Genomic DNA, 15,556 nt, shown 5'->3' with positions numbered 1-15,556 from the left:
GTGAACAAAGAAGGGACCATCGGTGTGAGGAGGCTCCCTAGTGGGGAAGGCTTCACCAGATCGGAGAGGCCTGATAATGGGATGTGTCTTGGAACATTCCCATACAGAGGGCAGCTGCTTCCTGGGAGACCCTGGACAGGTCAACCAAAGGACCAGAAGAGTCCAGTGAAGAAATTCTTTTTGGGAAGCAGACATCTAAATACAAGGGTAGATTTAAAGGGGGATGTGAGTGTGTGTGAAGGAGGTGGTGGTGGAGATATCTGTCAAAAGAAAGTGGGAGAAGGGAAAAAAAGAAAAGACAAAAGGAGTGAGACTGGGCTCCGCGCCCGTAGCACAGTGGTTACGGTGCCAGCTACACACACCGAGGCTGGTGGGTTCGAACCTGGCCAGGGCCAGCTAAAGCAACAATGACAACTGCAACAACAACAACAACCAAAAGAAAAATAGCCAGTTGTGGTGGGCACCCCAGTTACTTGGGAGGCTGAGGCAAGAGAATCGCTTAAGCCCAAGAGCTGTGTGAGCTGTGACGCCATGGCACTCTACCAAGCGAGACATTGTAAGACTGTCTCAAAAAAAAAAAGAGTGAGACCAGAAGGCGCTTTAATGGATGCACTGTAGACAGAGACTTGGGTTTCTAGAACTTCCTGCCGTTGGGGCTCAGAAACTGATAGCCCAAAATACTGTGCTTTGACATGCTGAATTGAAGAAGCCTCAAGGTCTCTCTGTGCGTCTCCAGCCCCAAAGCACTGGATGAAGTTGAAGTTCTTTATCTACCTAAGATCCAAATTCAACAGGGAGAAAAACAATTGTGTTTTCTTACCCTCCCTGTAAGACCCCACGGAACCACACCTGAACAGACCCTTTCACAAGCAGGTGTACAAGTTCATCTATGTTCCCTGACCATTCACTCTCCCCAGTAGAATCCCATCCCACCTTAACCTGTTTGGCCAGGTATGTAAGCTTCTGAACCCCTTTGCAGGGCGGGTAATCACTCTGTGGTTCTCCCCGTGTACATGTTAATAAAATTTGTTATGTCTTTCCTCCAATTCATCTGCCTGTTGTGAGTTTTCAGCAAAACTTCAGAGGGCAAAGGGGAAGTTTCCTTTGGCCCCCTCCGCTGCTCAGAAGGTAAGGCATTGACCTTGAGTTCATTTGAATGGAAACAGCGCATGCTGGTCTCAAGACTGCTCCTGTAAAGCCCATCTTAGGCCACCGTGTTTCTTTCCCTGGACGTGGCAGAGGAAACTCAATAACTCACACTCCATGCTTGTCCTATGCATCACAAGAGACCTTAAACAAACAAAAGCCTTTGTGTTCTTTGTATCATCAGGTCTCAGGGTTTGGCTTATGCTGGGCACTGGGATAGCCTGCCATTACCGTGAGTAAGCCAGAATGCAAATACCTTTAAAACAAATACACGTGTGCCACGTTTTGACTTCGCTTGGTTTTCTGTATGCATAGAAAACCAATGGGGGAGGAGATACTCACCAGTGCAAATGTAGGGGGTGGTGGGGGGGCCGGAGGGGGAGGGACGGGCATCTTGAACTGTTATGCTTTCAACAATCTTGCAGATAAATCTGTAAAGACAAGACAAAAAGAAACAGCGGAGTCATGTATGAGGCTTCTTGGTGATTCTCTGTGCCGATGGCCCTCCACCCTCTCCCACTGAAGTGACGGCTTCACACAGATCAGCTCTGAGTTGAGATGGGCTTACCTTCACTGCCACACTGTCACTGTTCTAGAAGGACCCAACAAGGGGGGGGCGGAGGTGGGTTCTGAGCCAAGGTGCTTGGAGAGAACAAAGCCAAAGCTAGAGCCTGAAGCTGTTGGTGGCCTGAAGCCACGGTCCACCGCAGCAGCCTGAGTAAGCAGGGAGGTTTCCCGCATCTGGTAGAAATGGATCCCAGCCAAGTTCCATGGAAAACCACCCCACTTGAGAGGCTCCTCTTCCTCACTCATTTCCATAACAAAATCCTTTCTTGCCCTCCCATCCCACCCCTCCTTGCCCCACAGATTGGTTTTTCTTCTCTGGTTTTCTTGCATAGATTCCTGCTGTTCACCTGGTCTGAGTCTGCACACAGAAATACCAGGACAGATCTACTCTTCATCCTGCCCTCACAGTTCCCACTACCTTGCAGAGAGGGGAAACAGGATAACTAAGGGGAAGAGAGGAGTGAGGCAGATGAGATGGGGGGTGGGGGAGTGGTCCTTCCTTATTATCTCTGGTGCATCAGAGACCAGCCATGCTGTCTTTGAGCTACTCAGCATCTCCTTATAGACCGAAGTGAACACAAAGAGGCGTCAGGTCTGTGGCTACCAGGTGCTTCACCAGAAGACGCTTCTGTTAGCAGAGCTTTTCTGCAGAGGGCTTGCTCTGGGAACAAAGGGAAGACCAGACTCTGTGGCTGGGTGGGAGAGCTTAGGGACTTCAGGTGGGTAGGGGTTAGCAGGGTGGCGGGATCAGCCTGGCAAACATAAGGGGCAGGAGAGACAACAGCAAAGCACCCAAAGAGTTACACCAACCATAAGCCTTTCCCCCCCAATCCCTGGAGTCCCATCCCTCAGCCGTAGCAGAACTCCTTGTCCTGGCCAACGCCTCACTCACTGTTCTCACCTCTAAGTAATGCCGGCTTCTCCTACCCCAATCCCTGCTACTCCAAGTGTGGTCCTGGATAGGCAGCTGACCTAGGAGCTGTCAGAAACATTGACTCTCAGCCCCTTCTGCCCCTCACTGGCTGACTGAGTAACTACTTCCGTGGAAAATGTGTCCGAAGCTTCACAAAGCAGAATTATTATTATTATTATTATTATTATTATTTTGAGACAGAGCCTCAAGCTGTCCCCCTGGGTAGAGTGCCGTGGCATTACAGCTCACAGCAACCTCCAACTCCTGGGCTCAAGGGAGTCTCTAGCTTCAGGGGCTGGGGATTTGAACCCGCCACCTTAGGTGTACGTGGCTGGCGCCTTAGCCGGTTGAGCTATAGGCGCCGAGCCTGCAGCCGTCATTGTTGTTTGGCGGGTCCGGGCTGGGGATTTGAACCCGCCACCTTAGGTGTACGTGGCTGGCGCCTTAGCCGGTTGAGCTATAGGCACCAAGCCACAGAATTATTATTTTTTAAATTTCTCAACACTCTCCTAATTACAGAAAATAATTTCTTGGAATCTAAAATATTAATTTAGTTCCATGCACACTATCTGGGAGACGGGCACGCTTATAACTTTGACTCAAACTATAATATTCTGAAATTTAAAAAATTATGGAATTAAAAAAATTTAGTTAAATCACATAAAGTTAATGTAGAAAATCTATACTTTGAAACAAATAACTTGCTACTAAAATAACGTAGATGGTTTGCTTTCTGTGGAGAGAAATGGAATGCAGCAGCTAAAGAGACACTGCTGGACTCATCACAGCTGCTGGAAAACAAGAATAAGACTGTTTGGAGCAGCTTCCAGGGGGTGTCTAGAAAATGGAATTTTATAAACTTCTACGGCAGCAGCTGCCGCTGTGGTTTATGGAGAATGAGCTGGATCCAGGGCACCTGCTTCCACTGGCCGTCACTCCTGTGCCGAGTGTGCAAGCTACCTTGGTAGCGTGCATTTCCTGGGTGAGCACACTGAGACTTAGATACTAAGTCACTCCCTAAAAAGCCCATTGTGTCCCTTTAATGATCTAATAAGCATTTTCTGGCAGGCTAATTAGTGCTATGGCTCAACTATTAACTAGGTTGGAATCTGCTTTTCAGTTAAGAGACCATCTCAGACAGGATTCCCTCCAAACGTATTCTTTAAATTGGTCTTTTCTACGTGACCTCAGTTGTTCCCCATGGGTCATGCTGGGGAAGCAGGTTGGGCACTTGAGTCAGGTGGCCTATAAAGAGGGCTGCCCAGCCACAGATGCCTCAGAGTCAGGCATGTTCTAGGACCATGAGGAAGGACAGGGATCTGAAACTGAACTGGGGGCTGACTGTGAAAGATGCTGGAGCCAAATCAGTGTTATTAAGCTGGGAAAGGTGGCTTACCAAGGCAGGTGGTAGCCTAGCCTGCCAGTGGGCCTGAGAGTTGAGCTTCAGGGGACAGTCCAGCCACGTGGTTAGTGGATAAAAAGTCTCAAGATGATTGTACCTGATCCATGCTCACCAACTAACCTTCTGTCATCCTGTGGTCCTAATACCTAGAAAGGAGTGGCTCTCTGTCAATAGAAACTTCTCACAGGTTTGGTTCTCCTGGGTCTGTCTCTGGTTGCAGACTTTAAATTGAACCTCTGTCCTGTACAGCTTCGGGCCAGACTGTGGAATGGGGGCCCTGCCACCCTGAAAGGCCTCTTTAATTATTTTATAATTCTCTGTTGTTTCTGTTTTGTTACTAGTACTGTCTGTATAGTAACTGACATAAATAAACATCTGGACAACTCCGGGGTGAATGTGATAGCTTCGGGGTCCCGAGGGCTCATGTGGAGAGTGACAGCTGAGTCTGGGGCCAGGGCCAGACTGCGGAAACAAACAGGTAAAACCAAGGTTCAGGGAGCAAGAAGCTATTAAAGGCTTCAGGGTCTTGCAAGAAGCGGGGCTTTCCCCTCCAGGGCACCTTAGATAAAGGGGGGAGAGGAGATGCGGGTGAGCGCTCTCACTTTTACCAGGTGCCTCCTCTCCACCCTTCTGTCTGCAGCCGCTGTCCCTGCCCCCACCTCATACCTGTCCAGATGAACCGTGCCCACTCTCACCTGCCTGCTAAGAGGGCTGACAGCAGAGTACTCTTCATTCCTTCCACCTGAATAGCTGCTGGGCACATTCTGGACTTCCCAGGCTAAGAGTCTCCAGGGAAGGGTGTGAGAAATCCCAGACTTTGGCCCGACCACACCGCTCACCCCATGGATCAAAGAAGACTAAGCTCATGGTGCCCCATGCCAGGCGGGCACTTCCCACCAGTCTGGGGACTCCAGCTGAGCTCCCCAGCACCTGGCACAAAGTAGGGTGTGGAGTGAAAGAACCAAGGACCACACAGATTGAGATGGGGGGTGGGGGCAGTGTGTGCTCAGTCCTTATCTCTGGTGCATTACGAGACCAGCCATTACCACCTTTTTGCTACTTAGCCAAGTGCTTGCCATTGGAATGGATCCCAGCATCGCCCCTCATGCATCAGGAGGTTTGAGCAAAAGAATCAGCTGTGGTTCAGAGGGCCTTGCCTGCATTAAGTACTAGGACTTATTTTCCTGGTAGCCTCCATCCTACTTCCCCAGGGAGGTAGAACCTGAGGCTTTGGGAAGAGTAGGACGTTCCCTTCTCTCAGGTAGTTAACAACCCACATCAGGGTCAGAGCTGGACCTTACTGAAGGCTTTGGCACCTGAGCACCAACCAGGCATTCCTGCCCAGATCCTCACACCTGCAGAATCAAGGGTCGTGAACTTGGATGAAAAAAAGGAGCTATTATTTCTATTAAGTGTTACTTGAAATTTAGCATTTCCTTCAATTATGAATGTAGGTAGGTCACGAACCACAATACCTCAGATTCTTTTACCAATAGTTTTTACATATTACAACTGCAGATCAGCAATTTTGAAAACTCTGGCAATGTTTAGATCTGTCACTAGATATTATTATTATTATTTTCTTTTTGAGACAGAGTCTCTCTTCGCCGCCCTTGGTAGAGTGTGGCGTCACAGCTCACAGCAACCTCCAACTCTTGGGCTTACGTGATTCTCTAGCTTCAGCCTCCCCAGTAGCTGGGTCTACAGGCACCCGCCACAATGCCCGGCTTTCTTTTGTTGCAGTTGTCATTGCTGTTTTAGCTGGCTGGGGCCACGTTCAAACCCTCCACCCTCAGTATATGGTATATGGGGTGGGTGCCCTACCCACTGAGCCACAGGCGCCACCCCCTTGTCACCAGATATTATTATTTAAACCATTAATGAAGAAGTTCACGTAATTATTTTCTTTTACACTTCTCTGTATTTTATTTTACACATTTAAAAAATGTCATAGAAGTCCTTTTGGGGTTTTACCAGTGTGGTTTATGAAATGAAAAAGGAAGAACATGAGATCCAGGCCAGGCAGATTTGGCTCTGAATCTTTGATCTGCCACTATCAAACGTGGGACAGGAACTTAACTTCTTCGGCCTCTTTTTCCCATCTGTTAAAGGGATCATTGCTGGGAAGATGAAATGAAATGATATGCAGCAAGCTTTCAGCATGGCTTGGGAGAGCAAGCCATTGGTGGACAAGTCTCGAATCTGTCCTCCTTGAGGGTGAGGACAGGTCCAGCGGTATACAAGCTGCCAGGAGTATGGCAGAGGAGGGATGGGCCTGGAGGCTGAGCTGAGGGGCCCTGGGTTTGCACAGTACCTGTGGGTGGAGCTGCTTGGGATGGGAATGAGGCCAACTAATATGGGCCTGACTACATTTGGTTCTTCCCTTGGAGATGGGAGAATAGCAGGAAGGCAGCTCTGTCCCTGGCCTGGGAGAGGCCCTGGAACAAGGGGAGGAGGGCAGTGGTTCCCCCAGTGCCGCCTGTCATCTCCTGCCTCAGACTCAGACGTGTGCTGCAAACTGCTCCCCACCCTAGTCAGGCTCCCTACAATCAGTGGGTCACACATCTACCCATTTCCGAGGCCTTTTCCTCCTACCCAACCCCAACCCAGGCTCTGAGAATTAATTCCAGGGCTTAAATAACTTTCATCATAGAGAGATAAGCCAGACTTTCTAAGATGTTGACCTGGTGAGGTGAGTTTTACATGCCTTCCCATGTAATGCACTCCGTCCCTGGCAAATTGATATGTTGAAGCCCTAAGCCCCGGGACCTCAGAATGCAACTGTATTTAAAGAGGGGGGGTCTGTAAAGAGGTGATTAAGTTAAAATGAGGTCAATAGGATGAGGTCCTGGTCCAATAAGACTGGAGTCCTGATAAGAAAAGGAAGGGACATAAGGTGTCTGTGCACAGAAAGACCGTGTGAAGACACAGAGAGAATGCAGCCTCAGGACAAGTTCCTGTCATCACCCACCCAGTCGGTAGCATTTTATTATGGCAATCCTAGTGAACTAACACACATTATTAGCATACATGCTCATCTATTATCTATTAATATTACGGAAATGGCCAGGCATGGTGGCTCATGCCTCTAATCCTAGCGCTCTGGGAAGCCAGGGTGGCAGGATGTCTTGAGCTAAGGAGTTCAAGATCAACTTGAGCAAGCATGAGACCCTATCTCTACAAAAATAGAAAATTAGCTGGGCACCATGGCAAGTGGCTGGAGTCCCAGCTACTTGGGAAGCTGAGGCAGGAGGATCGCTGGAGCCTAAGAATTTGAGTTTGCTATAAGCGAGGCTGATACCACAGCACTGTATCCTGGGGCAACAACAGAGTGAGACTCTGTCTCAAAAAAACAAAACAAAACAAGGGATACCTTGAGAAAAAGAGGCTTGCTCGGCCCAGTGGCATCAGCTAGAGTCTCGGCTACAGCCCACAGTTCAGTCCAGACATGTTCCAGAAATGCTCAGTTTCTTCTTCAATGGGCTCATCTTAGCAAAGCAGAATTTTCCCAGAAAGTAAAATGATTGATCTCCTTCGGATAAAAAATATGTGCTACTCATTTAAATAAACTGTTTCTTAGTTTCATAGCCAACTTAAAATTCATTCTATGGTAGATCAAACCACATGAGGTCCATATTACAGAAGGATATGGGCAGGGAAGAGATTTCCCACAGTCCCCCAAAGAGCACAGCTGACAATCCTCAGGCCAGTCTCTAATCCTGAGCGAGGAGGGGCTCTATCAGAGGAGATAAGAACAGCTTGATCCAGTTATGTTTATGACTATTTTGTCCTATCCAAAAATACACATGTATAAAGTTATCCTTAAATACTATCTTATGTCAAATGAACAGGGAAAAGTAAACTTTTTTTCTCTCCAAAAAGCTCGGATCAATAGAGGAGTATTGTATTTGCTGCATGTGTGGAGGTGGAGCTGAAGGATGGAATCAGAAATAATATAAGTGGAGAGATTCAAAGATCCATCTGCTCTCTTGCCTTTGTCATCTCCTATTCTTTGTCTTATTTTCATTCATTTACAGTTTCACATATGAGTTTTTTCCTGCTTCGTCTGTTTTATTTTAATTTCAGAATATTAGGGGGTACTGTGTATATATATTTTTTACATATATATATTTTTTTATTTTTTTGAGACAGAGCCTCAAGCTGTCCCCCTGGGTAGAGTGCTGTGGCATCACAACTCACAGCAACCTCCAACTCCTGGGCTCAAGCGAGTCTCCTGCCTCCGCCTCCCAAGTAGCTGGGACTACAGGCGCCCGCCACAACGCCTGGCTATTTTTTGGTTGCAGCCATCATTGTTGTTTGGTGGGCCCAGGCTGGATTCAAACATGCCAGCTCAGGTGTATGTGGCTGGCACCTTAGCCACTTGAGCCACAGGCACCGAGCCAGTGTATATATGTTTTAACTCATTTTCATGTATGTATTTCTCATGTACTTTTGGTTTCTTCAGGGTAAATTTGTGGTTTTTTTTTTTTTTTTTTAGTTTTTTTCTCCTCCTGTTTCCAAAAGGAGAGTTATAGAAAACAGAGAACCCCAAAATACACAAAGATGAAAATAAAACACTAAAGTTGTATTTAACCACTGAAGCACTCAATAATAGATTTTAGACGAAAATGGTTGGGAGTAATAGCACTTGCAAATACACACACCCACACACAGAGCTCTCTCCCTCATCATATGTATCACACCCATACATACAACTGTTTGACAAAAAACATTAGCAGAAGAAAATATATAATGCATGTAACTCAAGACTGTTTTAATGAGAAATGTTTCTTAAATTCATGCTAGTTATTCAACCATAGAATATAATTGCAGGGGCATTCACTGCAAAGGCAATGAATCCACACCAAGTTACACTGCAAAAGGAAAATCATTTAGCAAACTCGAATTGCCGCTAAAATCCTGAGTTTTAAAAAGTATGCAGCTTTGGGGCTCAGCACCTATAGCACAGTGGTTATGGCACCAGCCACATATACTGAGGCTGGTGGGTTCAAATTGGCCTAGGCTACCTAGACAACAATGACAACTACAACAAAAAAAATAGCTGGGCATTGTGGCAGGGCCCTGTAGTCCCAGCTACTTGAGAGGCTGAGGCAAGAGAATCGTTAAGCCCAAGAGTTTGAAGCTGCTGTGAGCTGTGACGCCACAGCACTCTACTGAGGGTGACACAATGAGACTCTGTCTCAAAAAAAAAAAAAAAAAGAGTATGCAGCTTTGGGATTCCTAGTCATAATTATTCTTGATTCTACTCTTCAGAGAGTCCTCCATGATGCTAACTTAGTTGGATATATTTAAGATCTGAAAACCATTAGAACTAATTAAGATGAATTAGGCTTTGTTCTGCAACTTCCTGTAAAAATGCTCAACAGGAAAATTGATGCTCACAGTAAACCACAGTCATCCTGTTTCTTTAACACAATCTTTTCACAGCTGCAGTCGCCTGGAGTTTCTATTTGATGATGCGAGTCACTGTGCAACCTCTCCTCCTGGCCCCACCCCTCCCCCCAGCATGTCGTTGTGCTATTTTAGATTAGAGACATTTAATACCTCTGCAGAAAAGTTTGTTCCTATTATTGCTACTTTTCTTCTCCCCATGCTGAGGGGCCTCTCAGAGCAATGAGGCAATCCATAGAAGAGGGGAAACAAACAAACAAAAAGGCTGGACCCCAGAGGAAGCATAAGACAGAAAAGAGAAACAAGCTTTCCTTTATAAGCAAATCAACAGCAACACCCAGTTAGTTATTATTCACTGTTATTCTCCGCTTGAACTGAATGTGAGCACATGCTTGCCGTACAGGACTCCCTCATTTATCAGAATACACTTGCTCTTTTCTCAGTTGGTCATCACTTAAAATAATATCTTAAGTGACTTCTGCTTAGATTGTCTTCTCAACGGTAATGGTTTAAGTCTTTGCTATACTTAGAGAGTCCGTAGCTATTTAGAAAATGCTTCTTTTACAGTTCTTTCCGGTAAAGAGATGATTTGTCTGAGTAGGGGTGGGAAAGGCATTTTTCAAAGAAGACATTTTGAAGCATACATAATGTCATTAAAATTGGGGAGGAGCTTGGACACAATATGTATAAGTAGCTGCTGGGGAAAACAAAGGCTACTCTAAAATAAAATGATTTTTAAATCTACGCTCATATATGTATTTTATTTAAAAATGAATACAAACTCATAGATACCCACTTTCAATAGTGAAGATGCAGCTTAACTGAATGACTCACCTGTCATTATTTAACTGAGAGAAAGAGAAAGGAAACCTTTTTACTTTATCCATAGAACTAAAAAGTAGGGGGTTTTCTCCCACTGCTTCCCATCTCTTTAAGAGGCTAAAATCTCCAAGTCTTCATAAATCATCAGCAACACATTTAGTTCTACCAGAGGACTAAATGGTAGAAGATTAAAAAAACATTTTTTGTCTTTTTTTCTTTTTTAGAGACAAAGTCTCACTTTGTTGCCCTCGGTAGAGTGCTGTTGCACCACAGCTCACAACCTCCAGCTCTTGGGCTTAGGCGATTCTCTTGCCTCAGCCTCCCCAGTAGCTGGGACTACAGGCACCCACCACAACGCCTGGCTATTTTTTTGTTGCAGTTTGGCCGGGGCCAGGTTTGAACCCCCTACCCTTGGTATATGGGGCCAGCGCCCTACCCACAGGTGCCCCCCTAAAAGAAATTTTTTTTCATAGGCAGTTTTCAACCCTGTACCAGAGGATTAGAACACTGTTACTCTCTGCTACACACACACACACACACACACACACACACACAGCATATATATCAACACACTGGACATACTATATTCATTTTATCACTGAAAGAATAGCCTTTTACTATAAGCAAAAGTGTTACCAAATTTCCTTCTGAAAAAGCCAAAAGACCTAAAATGGAAAATATTTTACTTGAGATTATTTGTTTTAAAGACATTTATTGTTGTTGTGACACTTAAAGCAAAACTTTTGTAATCCCAGATCCCCACAACCGGAAAAGGACCTCAAGAAATCGTATAATTTATCATGTTGCCGCCAAACATTACTTGTAAAAAAGCCCTTGAGATTCAGAAAACTTCCTCCACACTTAGTTCTTAGGTGCCCTTAGACAAATTACTTAGCCTGTCTTAGTTTCCTAAATAAAATGGGGATAATAACACCTACTTACTAAGGTTATCCAAGAGTCACATGAGGCAGTACTTAATGAGTATTAGCCATTTTTTAAAACTAAACAGCCTAACACATAGTAAGTGGTCAGTAAATGTTGCTGTCTTTCCTCCTCTTTAACCCTGAGAAAAAGAAACCATAAGCTGATTTAAACCTTAGCCCACGTGTGTACTCCGAGGCAAACCCACCAAACCTCTCTATTACAGATGAATGGTGAAGGGAGATGCGTATAAAGAATATTTTACCAAGAGCACATAGATGATTAAAGCATTCCTTATTCTAGTATTTTTTTTTTCACCTTTAATTTTCAGGACTAAAGGTTACAAAATACAGACAGAGGTATTTATGTCAGTCCAGGGAAATGCTCTTTCCAACAAGAAGTAAGTGCACTACCCTTGGTAAAAACAAAATGAGTCAAACCTTAAAGCAGAAATGTATCCGAAGTAAATGACGTGTTCATGAAGTGTTAAACGGAATCCAAAGGGCATACAACCTAAAGGGTCCAGGAATTAGGCAGCTCGCTTCCTCTCACATTTTAGCGTAGCTGGGGAACTTCCAGCTTATACGTCAGATGTACAACTTGATTTCATCAAAGATCAGAGTGAAACTGCTGCTGGGCAGCAGGAACTGATTTTCACCATGGGGAGTTCTCTGGCTATTTCATTTCGTCCAGAGTACAGGTAAGTCTGGCTTTTGGAGTTAAACTAGTCAAAGAACAATTAATCCACGAATACACTTTTCAAGGAGCATTAGAAAACTTGATTTCAGGTAAATCATTTGACCCCTTTAGGCATACCAAAAGAAGAGTTTTGACTACGTGTTGCTTTAGTTCACACGGAACAAAACCTTATGAAGTTAACGCATCATACTGTAACGCCCACAGTCCACGTGAATCCTGAGAGGATGGCTCCCTCGGCGGTCCCTCAAAACCCTCCCCGAGTTCCCCATCTTCCTTCTCACTACCATCCTGTCGTATTCATGCCCTGCCTTTCTCTCTACCAAGCTGTCCTACTTTTTTAAATTCAAATCTTTCTTCTGTAGTCTTTTCTTTATTTGCCACTACTCTATTTTCTTTTTTGTAAATTAAAAAGAACAACATTTTTTTAAGACAAGGTCTCACCCTGTCGTCTGGGCTAGAGAGCTCACTGTGGACTCAGCCTCCTGGGCTCAAGCAATCCTCCCGCCTCAATGTGCACCAGCTAATTTTATTCTTTTTGGTGGGGGGGGAGGGGGGCGGGATAAAGACAAGATCTTGCTATGCAACCCAGGCTGGTCTCAAAACTTCTGACCTCGCGTGATCCTTCCACCTCGGGCTCCCAAAATGCTGGGATTACAGGCATGGGCCAATTCCCCCCTCCTGGCACTAAATTATTTGAAAGAACTTTTATTTACTGAATAAAGTTATATAAGCCCTCTTAATTTTTTAAAGCTTTATTTTATTTCTCCAGGGGGAAAGAGGAATGTCAAGTTGCTTTTTCATAATATCCTAGAAAACATTTTAATACAAAATATTTCATTAATCCTGCTCTGTATAGGTCTCTGAGTATAAGGCTTGAAAATTTTAAATCATCCTATTTTATGTCAAAATATTAATTACCTTACATGTATATAGTTACAGTGAATACTACAGAATTTGATTTGTAATAATAGTTGTGCACTGCACTGTTATAACATAAGCAGAATTATTCTGCTTGGAAATGGTTTAGTTTGGGATTTGAATTTAAGTGACACATTCGTGCAACAACAGACCTGCAGTGGCTTAGTTCCACTGTATTTTCATTTGATGCTTCTGATGATTCCTTTTATGACCACAAGCCAAACCCAAGATTCAAAGACAGTTGTGCAGACAACTCTACAACACATCACAAGTGCACATTTACTCACCTAAGCCCCCAATTAACTAAGTGGAAAAAGGGAGAAAGATCCCTCTGGGTCTTAACTTTTCCAGGAGTCAAGTAACCTTCTACTGAGAATCCTGCTTACACTTTTGGTCAACACACACGTTATGAATCACTCACAATCACCATAGCGGTAGAACTCGCATTCTGGGCAAAAAGAAGAGACCACATCATTTTCAACTGAAAAATTAAAACAATTTCATCTTAACATACTGTGGCCCACTAACAGCCATTTAGCTGATAAAGGAAATAAATTTAGTTTGATTATCATCTTTCTTACCGTTAAAGGGTACTGTAGGAAGCCATGACCAGGGACATAGACCAACAGAGAGCACTATCCCTGGGAAAGGCGTCATCTTCAATGCAAATGTGGAGTTGTTTTTTGGACAGCCATTTTAGACGGGCTCTGGCCTCTCGTTAAATGTGACATACTGAGTCAGAGGCAGACGTCCTTCTGTGGGTATTCACTTCCTGTCTGATTAATTTGCTGTTTGCCCCTTCCTCCTTTGCTTCAGAAAAAGAAACTAGATTGGTTTGGCTTAAGCAGCAAGCAAGGAAAAAGACCTAAATTCTAAAAATTAAGAGTTTCTCTTTCCCACCAGATGTACGGTAGCTGTTTGGTACCACGACAAGCGGAGATGGGCACCTCCATCCAGTTAACAGCCCGAATTTATTCCAGACACCGTCACAAACATAACTGTTCATGGAACTTGAGATTTCTTTAGGAAAATTCTGTTTGAAAGCATCACTAAATACCAGTCTATTTAGTAATAAGGAAAAGAGTCGCTCAAGAGATAAAAGCTCTTCACCGGTAATTAGGCTAAGTGATTTTTCTTCTCATTTTACCAAGCATTCAAGCATGTAAGGAGAAAGTTACAAGTGCCTGTGAAGACAGCAGGTCGGGTATATGAGGGCAAATGACTTTTGAAGTATGATTTTGAGATATTATCCACCCTGTCAATGCAGGATAAATAACATACAGCTCAAGTCAGCTGCAGATCCACAGCTTTCTATGCCAAAATAGTTTGCTTTCTGTCCTCTGTATTTACTGGGGCACAATCACTCTCTCAGAAGATGCCTAAGAAAAGCACAGAGATAATAAGGCAGGAGGGAAGTTGAATTTCTTTTTTTTTTTTTTTTGAGACAGAGCCTCAAGCTATCCCCCTGGGTAGAGTGCCGTGGCATCACAGCTCACAGCAACCTCCAACTCCTGGGCTCAAGCGAGTCTCCTGCCTCAGCCTCCCAAGTAGCTGGGACTACAGGCGCCTGCCACAACGCCTGGCTATTTTTTGGTTGCAGCCATCATTGTTGTTTGGCAGCCCGGGCTGGATTCGAACCTGCCACCTTAGGTGTATGTGGCTGGTGCCTTAGCCGCTTGAGCCACAGGCGCCGAGCCGGAAGTTGAATTTCTAATTCCTAAATGTTTCTCAGAGGTGGATGGCAATGGAATATATGCAGAAAACACCATCGAAATTCAGAGTTATGTTTAGAAAAAGCTGAAAATACTCATGATTTTTTCTTGCTCCATCTGAAAAATTCAGACTTAGATTTGCAACATATACCATGTAACTCTGAGAAAAAAAGACTATTGAAAGAATGAAAAACAGAGGTATATTTCAGAAACTGCCTTAGAAGTTTCATGGTGCCAGGTCATGGGCACAATTCCTGGACTGGAGCAGCCAAGGGTTAAAGACTAAGAGCTTTCCACTTTGCCTGGAGCTGCCAGAAGGTAGGGACTCCATTCCTCTTTCTAATGCAGGGTTTGAGGTCCATGAAAGACTTAATAATGTGAATAAATCCACATAGGCATCGCGCCGGGCAGAGAGGAGGCTTGCCGCTATCATCCACTTCCCCCACCACAGACCCTCAGGAAAACAGAAAACTTGACCAACTCTCAAGTCAATGCTTGAGTGAATCTTTGGGGAAGTCTAACTATAGTTGGATCTAAAAAGAGAACATGGGTAACAACATGATGATTTCACTATGTGTTTACAGAACTATTTTGCAGTTCTCTAAGGAAGCCCAAGCATGGTGCATGCGGGCACACACACTTAGCACACATGGCTCAGGGCTACTCCCATCCATTAGGGAAGGCTCAATTAGAAGGCATTATGTCACCTACAAAGCTGCAGCTCTCAAGACACTCAAGGTAGAAGTTGTGTGGAGTTTGGATCTATTCTTGCAGTCCCTTTGGACATTATGAGGTGACCACTATGCATGATTATGTTAAATATCAGATGATGTTCCTCCCCTGCTTAAAACCCTTCACTGGTTTCTCAATTTACTTTAAAAGTCCAAATTCTGCCTAGGCCCACAGGGACCCACAATATCTGATCCCTTTCTAGCTCTCTGATTTCATCTTTTTTTTTGAGACAGAGCCTCAAGCTGTCCCCCTGGGTAGAGTGCCATGGCATCACGCTCACAGCAACCTCCAACTCCTGGGCTCAAGCGAGTC

General features: G+C 44.7%; 1 protein-coding gene across 1 annotated transcript in view; it reads right to left on the bottom strand.

Annotated features, from left to right (window-relative positions):
- WIPF1 (WAS/WASL interacting protein family member 1) overlaps window positions 1–15,556 on the bottom strand; it is an 83,720-nt gene that overhangs the window by 30,070 nt on the left and 38,094 nt on the right. Inside the window, exon 2 of the mRNA XM_023514159.1 lies at window positions 1,489–1,577. Coding sequence (XP_023369927.1) covers window positions 1,489–1,539 — 51 coding nt within the window. The 5' untranslated portion in view covers window positions 1,540–1,577. The remainder of the gene's footprint in view (window positions 1–1,488; window positions 1,578–15,556) is intronic.

The sequence above is a fragment of the Otolemur garnettii genome, unplaced genomic scaffold (genome assembly GCF_000181295.1).
Source record: "Otolemur garnettii isolate 467f Iridium unplaced genomic scaffold, OtoGar3 scaffold00048, whole genome shotgun sequence".
In the NCBI taxonomy this organism is placed as follows: Eukaryota; Metazoa; Chordata; class Mammalia; order Primates; family Galagidae; genus Otolemur; species Otolemur garnettii.
Note: the sequence above shows the minus strand (reverse complement) of the source record. Positions and strands in the feature narration are given on the sequence as shown.